The sequence below is a fragment of the Camellia sinensis genome, chromosome 8 (assembly GCF_055761805.1).
Source record: "Camellia sinensis isolate YWXY chromosome 8, ASM5576180v1, whole genome shotgun sequence".
Lineage (NCBI taxonomy): Eukaryota > Viridiplantae > Streptophyta > Magnoliopsida > Ericales > Theaceae > Camellia > Camellia sinensis.
This window is the reverse complement of record NC_138968.1, coordinates 99260937-99273530: the sequence shown is the minus strand read 5'-3', so window position 1 is coordinate 99273530 and position 12594 is coordinate 99260937. Positions and strand designations below refer to the sequence as shown.

Here is a 12594-nt window from a genome sequence, read left to right as displayed (position 1 = left end):
TATATACACTGAATAGTTGACTCGAGCGATAGGGAAGACAGAATCTCTAACTCGACTATGCCCCTAGTTCATTGCCCTGACCCTTTTTTGTCTCTTGATTTTTTTTTTTTTTGTAAAACTGTTTTGATCAACATGAGAGTTAGATTAGCATACTTATTCTTTTTCTGTTTCAAATCATGCAAGCTAAATTGTGAGCACTAAAAATTTTCGCTTTTCAAATCCAAAAAATGGTCCAAGTTTTGCAAAAATGGAACAATTTTTGAGAAAAATTAGTCAGCTCCATTAAAAGTCCTCAAAATCTATTTTCGCAAATCACCACTACTTGACCAACACGAAATCAACCCTTGAGATGTACAATGAATTCATCTTGTGACTGAACCCATCATGAAAGAGAAATAGAACAACTGAATCAAATGGGAACGAGCCAATCAAAGATAGCCGAGTCGAATAAAGACACCCCAATCAAACATGGACGAGAAGAGTGAGTTGAAAAATGATTAAGGCCGAACTTCAAGATGAAGCTGCCTACGTATCCCAAAGATAGGAATCAGGCCATACGTAGTTCCGGCTAAGGTTCACTCGGGTATTGACACTCTCCTTTTATGCTCTAACTTTTGCCAAGGCCGCCCTTTCAGGTTTTCAACCTTGCGAGCTTTTCATTTTATTTTTATTTATTTATTTATTTATTTATTTTTTTTTGTTTTTCTGCTCTAACTTTTGCCTGGGTCACCCTTTCGGGTTTTCGACCCAGCGAGCTTCTCAAGGGTAGTACTTCTTCAGCTTGTCCATGTTGATTGGTTGTGAGAACTCCAAACCATCCAAATCCATGAGAATGACCGCTCCTCCTGACCAGATTGATTTAATGATGTAGGGACCCGTCCAATTGGGTCTAAACTTGCCCCTAGGATCGTGAATAGGAGCTCGGTTGTCTTTCAACACTAAGTCCCCTTCCCTCAAATTCCTGGATCTAACCTTTTTGTTGAATGCTCGGGCAATCCTGCGTTGATATCCCTGAATGTGGTATAATGCCTTCAACCTTCGCTCATCAAATAACAACAGTTCCTCAAATCGGTTTTGTTGCCAATCAGCTTCTGTTGTCTGACATTCAGCCATAATCCTCAATGAAGGCACTTCCAACTCAATTGGCAAAACAGCCTCCATTCTATATACCAAAGAGTAAGGGGTTGCCCCTGTAGATGTTCGGATTGATGTCCTGTATCCCCAAAGTGCAAAAGGTAACTTATCTGGCCAATCTCTATAAGTTTCTACCATTTTACACAGAATGTTCTTGATGTTCTTATTTGCAGCTTCAACGGCTCCATTGGTTTGTGGCCTGTAAGTTGATGACTTGTGAAAAGCCACGTTTTACTTCTCAAGTAGAACTACCACTTCTCCTTTGAAATGGGAGCCATTGTCTGAAATTAATTCGTTTGGCACCCCGTATCTGCAGATAATGTTGTTCTTGATAAATTTGGCCACATGTGATGCTTTCAACACCGAATACGACTGTGCTTCAACCCATTTGGTAAAATAGTCAATGGCAACCAAGATGAACTGATGCCCATTTGAACCTTTCGGTGTGACTGCCCCGATGACATCTATGCCCCAGACTGAGAAAGGCCAAGGCGAAGTCATGTTGTAGAGTTTTGATGGCGGGATGTTCACGCGATTGGCATGGATTTGACATTTGTGGCATCGCCTAACAAAGTTGATGCAATCACTTTCCATGGTTAACCAGTAGTATCCTTGTCTAAGGATTTTTCTGGCTAGCATTATACCGTTCATATGGGCTCCACACTCTCTTCCATGGATGGCTTCCATGATACGTTTTGCCTCTTCTTCCTCTACACATAGCTTGTGCATTCCCAGATGCCCTCTCTTATATAACTTATCTCCACAAATGACAAACTGAGTGGCAAGACGCCGTATCCCCCTTTTGTCTTTGGTGTTTGCCCCTTGTGGATATGTACCACTTTCCAGAAAATTCCAAATATCAAAGTACCAAGGGTTTTCATCTTGAACTTCTTCCGTTGCGGCTATCATTTCATATGCAGGGGTGTACCTTTGTTCTATAAGGATCGGACGCATCTTGACCCCGACCGGTATATCTATCATTGATGCCAAGGTTGCCAACGCATCAGCAAATCGGTTGTTCTCTCTTACCAGGTGTGTAAAAGTCAGTTTTTCGAACCTCGGGATCAACAAGTCTAAGGTTTGATGGTAGACTTTCATTTTTTCCTCTTTAACTTTCCAGTCTCCGTTGGCTTGAGAGACGACCAAGTTCGAGTCCCCGATCACATCTAACCTTATTGCCCCTAGTTCTAGGGCTGCTTCCAATCTAGCAATGCATGCCTCATACTCTGCTTGGTTATTAGATACCCTGAATTGGAGTTTGAAAGCTAAGCGGATATGGGAATCATCCGGCGCTATGAGCAACATGCCTATCCCATAGCCAAATTGATTGGACGCTCCATCAAAGTACAACTTCCAAGTGTCTTCTTCCATCTGCATGACCTCTTCATCTGGGAATGAGTACTCCACATCTTCTCCTTCTTCAATTGGGTGATCAGCCAGAAATTCTGCTACAGCCCTTCCTTTGACAGATTTGCGAGTGACATACTTAAGGTCAAATTCAGAAAGCAAGAGTAACCAACGAGCTAGCCTACCGGTAAGAGCTGGTTTCTCAAAGAGATATTTGATGGGGTCTAATCTTGAAACCAAAATTATCGAGTGAGCTAACAAGTAGTGTCTCAACTTCCTGGTGGCCCAAACCAAAGCCAAGCAAGCCTTTTCCATGGAAGTATAGCGGATCTCGTAGTCAAGCATCTTCTTACTCAAGTAGTAGATGGCTTTCTCCACTTTCTTATCTGACTCTTGCGCAAGCATACATCCCATGGTTGATTCAGTCACTAATAAATACAAAATTAGCGATTTTCCTGGCTCGGGCAGTGATAACACAGGTGGATTCCGCAGATACTGCTTGACTTGCTCGAATGCAAACTGACATCGATTATTCCATTGGAACTTCTTCCCTTTCTTTAGGAGACCAAACAGTGGTTCACAAGTCAAAGTTAGCTTTGAAATAAACCTCCTTATGAATTGCACCTTTCCTAGAAAACCCCACACCTCTTTTTCAGTCATTGGTGGCGGCATTTCTAAGATGGCCTTAATTTTAGATGGATCAACTTCGATTCCCCGTTGTGTGATCAAAAACCCTAAAATCTTACCCGCAGTTACCCCAAAGGTGCATTTTTGTGGCTTTAGCCTTAGCTTGTATTCCCTAATTCTCTCGAAGAATTTATTCAATGCAGTGTAATGGCTTTGTCGATCTTTGGACTTGACAATCATGTCATCTACGTACACCTCAACTTCCTTGTGGATCATATCATGCAGAAGAGTGGTAGCAGCTCTCTAGTAAGTGGCCCCGGCATTCTTCAAACCGAATGGCATAACCCTGTAGCAGTATGTCCCCCATGGTGTGGTAAATGCTGTCTTTTCTCTGTCCTCAGGAGCCATAAGGATTTGGTTATACCCTAAAAAACCATCCATGAATGACAGTAAAGCATGTCCTACAGTGAAGTCTACCAATTCGTCAATATGTGGCAATGGAAAATCATCTTTTGGGCTAGCCTTATTCAAATCTCGGAAGTCAACACAAACTCGAATTCTACTGTCTTTCTTCAGAACTGGCACAATATTGGCTAACCAGGTAGGATATTCTAATACTAGCAAAAAACCAGCATTGATTTGCTTGGTAACCTCTTCTTTAATTTTTAAGGCCCAATCAGGACGAATTCTGCGAAGCTTCTGTTTGACAGGTCGGGCCTCAGGGTCGAGAGGGATCCTATGCTGTATAATCTCAGGATCAATTCCTGGCATGTCTTCATAGGACCATGCAAAAACATCTTTGAATTCTGTTAATAAAGCAACTAATTGTTCACGTTCCTCTGAAGACAATGTAGAACCAATTTGAATCAAGCGAGGATCTTTTTCAGTACCCACATTTACAGAAACAATTTCATCCACTAATGGCTTAGCACGCCTTTCTTCCTCCCAGTCGATTAAATTTTTCAAAGCCCGAGGAATTTCTTCCTCTTCGTTTTTATCAAAATTTTGAAAATTTTGGTCAATATTACGAACTATGGGCACAGAAAAGTAAGCGGAAATCACATCTTCATTCAAAGCCTTGGGCTCACAAGTTGCAACAGACTCAAAAGAGAAAGAAAAAGAAGACTCGGACATTTTAGACAAACTTAAATCTGCTTCCAACCCCACAGGCCCACCAAACTCAGACTCAACAGCCAATTCAGAACTCTCAGTACAACTCTTTTCAAAATGCCAATTTATTTGTGAGCCATTCACCGCATCCATGATGAAGCATGAACAGTCAGCAGGTACCTCTTCCCCGATCACGACAATGGTCATATCCCCCAAATTCATCAGTTCAGCGCTAGTATGTGATTCTGTCAATAAGTCAGCCAGTGTTAGACCCAGAACTTCCTCTGTGCTGCTTTCCGAGCTGACTTCTCTATCTTGTCTGATGTCGATGCTAGGATCTACCCACTCCTCATCACTGTCAGAAAGCTGATGATCGAAGAAGATCTCAAACCTAGGGTATCTCTTTTTCTCCACTTGATCAATCCAGGGCTCAGGGAAACCACAGAAAGGGAAGTCTTCTCCTTGGCGGACAAAGCGTCCGTTCAAGGTCCCACGAATTGGCTTATGAACTAACTCAAACTGCCGCCCGGTTCTCTTGGCCTTGATCCTCTCCTTGATCTCTTCAGTTTTCCTTTTCCAGTCATCAGCCGTGGGTGCATACCCCAGTCCGAATGCATGTGGGTTATGAGGTACTTCACTGGCTGTAGTAATACTTTTCCTGCCACTTTGTCCCAATCCCATCCCTGGAATGTGACCTAGTTTACTCATGAAATAGATTGATTGGGCACTGACGTATACACCTTCATCTTTTGCCATGAGCGTTTGAACTAGCTGGGCCTCTACCAATGTAAAACCTGATAGGAATACATCTTCTTCCCCATGCTGTATTTCTAGTAGTGGTGTTGTGACTTCTGGGGGAGGATGAATGGATGAATTTCCGAAGACAGTGGAAATTCCTCTGCCATATGGGTACTTTACCAATTGATGTAGTGTGGATGATACAGCTTTCATCTGATGAAGCCAGGGCCTTCCCAAAAGCAAGTTGAACGTTGCGGGAACATCCATGACATGAAATTCAGCTTCGTGCTCAGATGGACCCACTGTTATTTGTACTTTGACTGTCCCCATCACTTCCCGACTAGTATTATCATAGGCCCGGATCAATTGAGTAGTGGGAGTGAAATCTGCTGGCTTTAGTCCAATTGCATAAGCAGTGCGTGTAGGGCAGACATTGATGGCTGATCTGGTGTCAATCAGAACAATCGGGATCCATTTCTTTCTGGATTCCAGTGATATGTACAGAGGCTTATTATGTTCTGATCCTTCTATTGGCAACTCTTTGTCAGCAAAAGTTATTGCTGGGATGGTTTCTCTTGGGGTGATTAATGACACTAACTGCACGGGAGTGGTGTCAATTGATAGCTTAGCCTTGTTCAACATTGACAACATTGCCTGTCGATGTTCTCAGGAAGCCATGAGAAGTCCCCAGATGGAGATGTTTGCTTGGATCTTTTTTAGCTGTCTTAAAACTAGGTTTTCTTCTGTTTCTTTCTCCTTCTCTTTCTCTTTCTCTTTATCAATGTCAGTATCTTTGCCCGAGGATTCGCCTTGGTCTAGTTGTGGAGGTCTAAAGTAACGCCCACTCCTAGTTAGGTGATCAATTTCTTCAGAATACCAAGTCTCATCAAGCAAAGTATTACCCCACTCATCATCGGTGTGAGCGAGCTGCAAATCGCTATCATCCCACCATTCACCTTCATTAACTGAAAGACAGTTGTCAGGCTTTACATGAATCATTCCCACGTTATACTCTAACAGACTTTCTGATTCTTCTTCTCTCTTGGAATCCCTTTCATTGCCACTGCTTTCAAACTTTCTAGCTTCAGTTTTTGGTTCATCATTTTTTCCCTTAGTTTTCCCATCAGAACCTTCATCATCACTTGCCCAACCGTGAGTAGCATTGAAACTTCTTGGATCCCACCAACTGATCTGCACATTTCCCAAATCCAATTCCTCAAAGAATTTGAGATTGTCCAAGTCTTCTTCTAGATTGGTCAAGTCATCTAATCCTTGTTCATGCATATCTTCTCTAACGACATTGATGGTACATGAGTCGGGTAAGATAACTTCTGGTTTCAACTGGCCAACAGGTACTATGTACTTGTTGGGATCATATCCTTCTTCCAGTAGTTTTCCAGTCTCAATCACTGGTACTTCGGTTATGTCTTCTTTGGATCCTTCTTTTGATACGGCCTTTTCTTCCTTTGTTTGTACCACCACCACCACTATGGTCTGTTTTAGCTTTGGCTGGGTTAGAGGTGCATCCATCATATATATATCAATGCTCTCTGGAATGTATACCTCGGGTTTGGGTAGATGGACAGGTGTGATGTATATACTAGGGCTGAAGGTGGGGAGGAATGTATGGATATGGTTGAGGTGAGGAGGTGGTCGATTTTTGTCATGGGATGGCAACGGGTTGGTGGTGACATTGGGTTTTTGTGGTTGTGGGGGAGCTATGATCTTATTATCAATGAGCTTTTGGATTTCATGGCGAAGGCGAAAACAGTAGTCAGTGTCATGTCCCAGTTGTTGATGAAAGGCACAGTATTTGGTAGGGTTGTGTTTGGCTGGGAGAGGATCGGGAAGAGGTCGGGGGTCTAGAGGCTTGAGATACCCTCTTTCTATCAAGATTTTCATAGCTTTGGCTGGGGACATATAGAGAGGGTTAAGGGTTCTAGTCGTGTTTCGGGTTGAGTTGGTTGTTTGTGGACTGGCATTGGCAAATGGGTCGGCCATTTTGGCAGTGGTGGTAGTGACTGAATTGACCTCAGAAGGTCTTACAACTGTACTACTATTAGTAGTTGCATTGGAACTGCAACCAAAAGGCTTCCGAACAGGTTCCTTATCATCCACAATGATTCCTTGTTTGATGGCATCCTCTATCTGGACCCCTATTTCATGTAAGTCATTAAAAGTGAAGAGTGGGAGGACTATCATTTTTTGTAACATCTTTCCATGCAGATTTCTGACTATCATACGGATTTGGTCTTTTTCGAGTGGTCTGTTGGTCATCATTGCTGCTTTTGCCCTCCATCTGGTGACAAAAGCTACAAAACTTTCATTAGGCTCTTGGCGAGTTGCTTCCAAATCCCGAGTAGTTACCTCAATCTGGGTGTTGTAAGAATATTGGGTGATAAAAGCCTCAGCTAACTCCTCCCAATTTTGTTTCACCGAGTCTTCTAACTTGGCATACCAGATAACAGCCACTCCTGACAAAGTTCGTTCGAACAAAGAGAGCTTTTGCGGACGAGTCAAACCCATAGGCTTTAAGACATCAGAGAATAGGCGAATGTGCACCATTGGGTCACCGGAGCCATCAAACCTATCAATGTGTGGCATTTTGAACCGTTCTGGCAACTTCACAACTGTCTCAGTGTACCCGTCTTCGATGTCTGGGATTAAATTGACTCCTTGTGACCTTTTGAAAAGTTTTTCCAACTTGGACAGCTTCAACATAGTTGGGTCAGACTCAGGTGCTTCGGAGGGAAAGATCCCTTCCGCTGGTTACGGAAGGGGAAATGATCCTCCTGAAGTTTGTGCAGGAACCCTCAGATCTTCTGGTGAGTTAAGTTCGACAAACTGGTCAGTTGGTGGAGGTGGAGGTGGAATTGGATGGGCCACTGGAGGTGGTTGGGTAATGGACACCCCAGATGAGCGTTGCAGTTCAACAAGAGTATTGCCTTGAGCGGCAAGAGTAGTGCCTTGGGCAGCAACTGCAGTGGTAACAGTATCCATGCTCCGTTGAATGGCCAATAGTATGTCTGCTATATTTTCCGGAATCTAAGCCATCACTGATTCTGGTGAGTTGAGTGGTGATGATCTAGTAGGTGAAGAAGGGGTATTCTGGACAGTTGATGAAGCTTTTTCTTTTCTTCGTGTAACTGGCGGCAAAGAAACTAACACTGGCTGACCCTGAACCAAATCTGCACTTTTGCAAAGTCTACCAACGCGAGTCCATAGAACTTGGGGGATATTAGACCTTTCGGAAGCTATAGTGCTCGACTACCTTGCTGAAACAAAATGGGACCCCTAATCAGAATTTCATCAGCATCCCAGCTCAACTGATTATTGCTAACTCATGTTGGAAAAAAACTGAACTCAACTCCACAAGCTGAAATGACTGAACCACTCGTCTGAATCTAAGAATCCCCATACATTGCACATAACACATAGCATGAAAGAGAACAAACACCCCTATGGGGGCTAGGGTTACCCTGTCCTAACTTTGAAATGATCTAGGGTTTCACTATTCAAACAAGCGGCATCATACATCCTAGAAATGGGAGAGCATCCTGTCCTAATTTTGGAAGGTACTATAGCTCATTATATGCATAAGGTTGGCTCTACTCTAGGGGTTGAAGTCAAGGTGACGTTACCAAAGAGTCCTTTGGGTCATAACCAATAAAGATCCCAGGAAATCAGAAGAGTCAAATAGCCTCTCTTCGTAGTTTGAGAACCTTAGATAGCAAAGCTAGATAGCAGAGCTACGTAGCAAAGATACCTTTTTGACAGATCTTAAAAGGTTGCAACACAAGGCCTCTAAAGTATCGTAAAGATAGGTGTAGTGTCACAAAAAGCATGTTTGTGCTCCCATCAGTATCTGGGCAACACAAGCACTTGAAGTGCACCAATGAATGCAATGCAATGAACATATAATTTAAAAATAAAAGTCATATCATGGAGTCCGAGTCAAGGTTTCATAAAATCCCTAGCAGAGTCGCCAGAAACTGTAACATGCTCGGGGGGTACCCGCGCACGTTAAACAGTTCGGACCCCCGAGATCTCTTTGATCTATTCTCACGAGTGCAATGTGAAACATAGATGAGAGTCCAGATTTGGCAACTTTTATTGAAAATCCATTTTATTGCAATTTTGTAAAAAATGGACTGCGTCATCAGATCTCAGAGTCGCCACCTAATATTTATTTTGGGAAAATTAGGAAACCCATGACTCGTGCCAAGGCCACTGTTCATCGTAACCAAGGATGCTTGGCTCGGAACCTTAGGTATGAGAGGGGAAGGTCAATAATGAGCACCCCCGCCCACCCGATCAAAGATCGGCCTTTACTAACCATGATATGAATTTTATTTTATTTATATGTTCATGTTCTGATTAGTTAATAAATCCTAAAATTTACTATGTGAAGCATACAAGTATAGACTATGCCATTCATTTTGGAACAATTTGATATCATGCATTTTGAAAGAGTTTTGACGATGTACAACCCAAATAAATTGAGTTTACAAGCATGAAAAATCAACATCATTCCAAATTAAGCGACACAACCTCCATCCACTGGCATTCATAGAGTTATATCACATAAGCAAGTAGCCTCATGGTAGAATGCTAGACATAGTAAGAAAAACACACACACACGGGATGCTAAAGCATAAAAACTCACATGTTTGATGTCCCACGAACAAGCTGCAAAACAAAGTTAGTAAAATATGCATGATCTTATATACAAAACCCTAATGCAATTCACTCATGAGATGCAACTAAAGATTCGGCTTCTAAAATATAATATGTGAATCATCTCAAGAACATGAGGTAGCGCACATAATCACATAGGAATTGATTAAATCCACAAATGCAAACTTAGCCAAATCAAGATGCATGAAACATGGATGCAAAGCATAACTATGATGAAAAATAAATATGATGTTTATGCACAAATAAAGAAAGCAAGTAAAAGAATGGGATAGAAAGAAGCGGGGCGAGGAATTATTACAACATTTTAAAGAATAATTACAAACCAAATTAGAGAGGGATGAGGAGAATATTACAACAAAATAAAAACCTCACAATACACTCAAAATAAAATAAATAAATAAAATAAAAGCTTCATGTTCTTTAGAACCGCCGGCAGAAATTGGTCAATATTGGGAGATTATGCCATCTTGTTCGGAAGAAGCTAACCGACCGACCAAATAGGCCGGCCGGCGAATTAGGCCAAGCAAAACCTGTCTTGTTGCGAAACCAAGAAAAGGAACAAACAAAAAATATGTAGGTGGCTCAACTAACCACTACCGGTTAGATTAAAAAAAAAGAAAATAAATAAAATAAAAAAAAGTGCAAACTCACAACATAAACCTAAAGCAATAAAACAAATATAAGATAGAACATGCAAAATTACAACAAAATTAATATGAGACTAATACACGAAAAAAATAAACATGAGGTAAAACATGCAAGATTACAACAAAACTAATATGAAATTAAAGTATGCGAATAAAAATAAATAAATAAATAATTATGAGCGAAACAAACCACTAGGATTATAACAACACACTATGAAATATAAAGTAAGAAAATAAATATGAGATAAACAAACTACTTGGATTATAACAAAACACAATGAAATAAGAAGCAAGAATATAAATATAAGATATAAAATATAAGAAAATGAAAGATTAAAAATTCACCTTCCAAAGAAAGATTGAACTTCTTGATTTCCAAACTTCCTCTTGATCACCCTCAAGTGTAGGAAGTGTGTTCTCAAATCCTCAATTCGAAATTATGGAGTTTATGGAGTTTGTGGTATGGAAAGTGGCTAACTCTCTAGTTTTTCTCACTTTCAATCACTAAACATTCTTCTTTATGATCGAGGCGATTGATCTTTGGCTATATCAGAATTTTTGGAGTGTTTTTGGTGTATGAAAATGAGGAATTTCAGTAGCTATGGAAGGTATGGGGTGTATATGGAAGATAGGAATATTTTTGGCTAAACAACTCAAATTTTCTCTCTTTTTTCACTCTTTTCTCACTCCTTTCTCTTCAATTTCGTTGTCCTCCTCCTCTCTTACAATATGATCTTTCTATATAGGCAATGAGGGAGAGTAAAGGTCAAAAAGAAGGTGGGAGACAAGGTGGGAGACAAGAATGTGATAGGAGGGCAAATTTTCAAGGTGGTTGCATGGGATACTCCTTTATGGATGCAAACAAAACCTCTTTTTGACAATGGAGGATGATTAGGTATAATGGAGGATGAGTGGATGCATTTGAATGGCTCAAAAAAATAGGTAAATGGGTTGTCCCAACCGAACCAAAACCAAGAAAAATGGGCTATTGTTGTTTTGGGTCGAATCAACAAAATCTGCTTTTAAGCCCAACTTCAAATGGGCATATCTCCCCCATATGGACTTGTTTTTAGGCAGTTCTTTGGTCTAAATTGAAGCCCCAGAAGTTTAATTTCCAATGGTGGTAGCATCACATTTAAATTCCAAGTGTACAAAGAGATATGCCTAATTTAGTGAAGGCTGTCTCGGGCTGGATCAACAAAATCTGCTCTTATGCTCAACTTCAAATGGGCATATCTCCCTTATTTGGACTTGGTCTAAGGTGGTTCTTGGGTCTAAATTGAGGCCCCAGAAGTATACTTTCTAATGGTGGTGGCCTCATATTTAAATTCCAAGTGTACAAAGAGAAATGCCTAATTTAGTGAAGACTGCTAATTTCCTTCTTAATGATTTGATACTCATCCTTTTCCTAAACCAGCTTTCTTTCATCCCCTCCTATTTCCTTCAACTCCAAACCTATAAAGAAGATATTTTTAAATAATTTTCAAAAATTTCACCTCCCTTCCATTTATTTCCACTTTGTCCTTACTTGGTTTACTGAAAAGTGCAATATTTTAATCGAAATGGGAGCCTCGGGACATTGTAGAAACATTTAAAAAAAAACATATTTTGAAAACAGGGTTTTAAGGTCTAAAATAGTTTGGCCAAAAAATGGGTGAAGGTTGGGATTAAAACTTAAATTCCATCTTTCTTACTAAGAATTTTGTGAGAAACACATTCTAATTGTCATCATCGGGTAATCAAAAGAAAGCGCCCAAGTCTTAGGGCCGGTCAAAATGGGGTGTCTACAGGGAGCGGCTCACGGCGTCAGGTGGCGCGTGCAGACCACGCGCCGCCTTCCAGGGTGTTTTCTGGTTCGATTTTTGTACTGCCGGACTCCTTTTTTCAAAATAAAACCATTTATGGTATGAAGAAAGACATTAATGAACATAAAAAAATATATTTATGCTCCTAATCTGATAAAAGTAGATTTTTTTCTCCTTTACAAATATTCATGTATATAATGTATACATATACATATAAAAATATATACATGATTAAAGGAAACACGAAAATATCCATCAACTTGCTCTGATACCAATGTAAACAAAGTATAACGCAGCGGAATAAAAAATTATGGTCATACCTTATAAACAGAGTCTGAATTGAAGGATCTCGTGGGTAAATCACGTGCTTCCAGAATCTGATAAACCAACCCAGCAGTGAAGTGATATTACAGAATGAATATCACCCACACATGCAAATGACTTGATCGTTGTTTTTGGGAGAGAGTCAGTATATGGGTAAAACTCAG

General features: G+C 40.7%; 2 protein-coding genes across 2 annotated transcripts; both read right to left on the bottom strand.

Moving 5' to 3' along the window:
- Nucleotides 1-337: 337 nt before the first annotated feature.
- On the bottom strand, nucleotides 338-5607 carry LOC145797912 (uncharacterized). The gene is made up of 8 exons (XM_082885352.1): nucleotides 4713-5607; nucleotides 4399-4631; nucleotides 4137-4326; nucleotides 3454-3701; nucleotides 2773-3036; nucleotides 2380-2619; nucleotides 973-1098; nucleotides 338-373 (listed from the first exon to the last, which is right to left on the bottom strand). Exons 1-8 carry the CDS (start codon nucleotides 5605-5607, stop codon nucleotides 338-340), a joined length of 2232 nt encoding a protein of 743 aa, XP_082741478.1.
- LOC145797026 (uncharacterized) lies at nucleotides 4157-11013 on the bottom strand. The gene is made up of 2 exons (XM_082883074.1): nucleotides 10647-11013; nucleotides 4157-8231 (listed from the first exon to the last, which is right to left on the bottom strand). Exon 2 carries the CDS (start codon nucleotides 7675-7677, stop codon nucleotides 5623-5625), a length of 2055 nt encoding a protein of 684 aa, XP_082739200.1. The 5' UTR covers nucleotides 7678-8231; nucleotides 10647-11013; the 3' UTR covers nucleotides 4157-5622.
- Between the last annotated feature and the right edge of the window lie 1581 nt (nucleotides 11014-12594).

What these genes read in the sequence shown, in the direction of transcription:
- LOC145797912 (XM_082885352.1), bottom strand. Translation starts at nt 5,607, where the DNA reads ATGTTGTCAATGTTGAACAAGGCTAAGCTATCAATTGACACCACTCCC. An exon ending in TTGTCGTGATCGGGGAAGAG is followed by an intron (nt 4,327 to 4,398) that starts GTACCTGCTGAC and finishes CATTTTGAAAAG; the next exon opens with AGTTGTACTGAGAGTTCTGA. An exon ending in CCCGAGCATTCAACAAAAAG is followed by an intron (nt 374 to 972) that starts GTTAGATCCAGG and finishes TGATGGGTTCAG; the next exon opens with TCACAAGATGAATTCATTGT.
- LOC145797026 (XM_082883074.1), bottom strand. Translation starts at nt 7,677, where the DNA reads ATGTTGAAGCTGTCCAAGTTGGAAAAACTTTTCAAAAGGTCACAAGGA.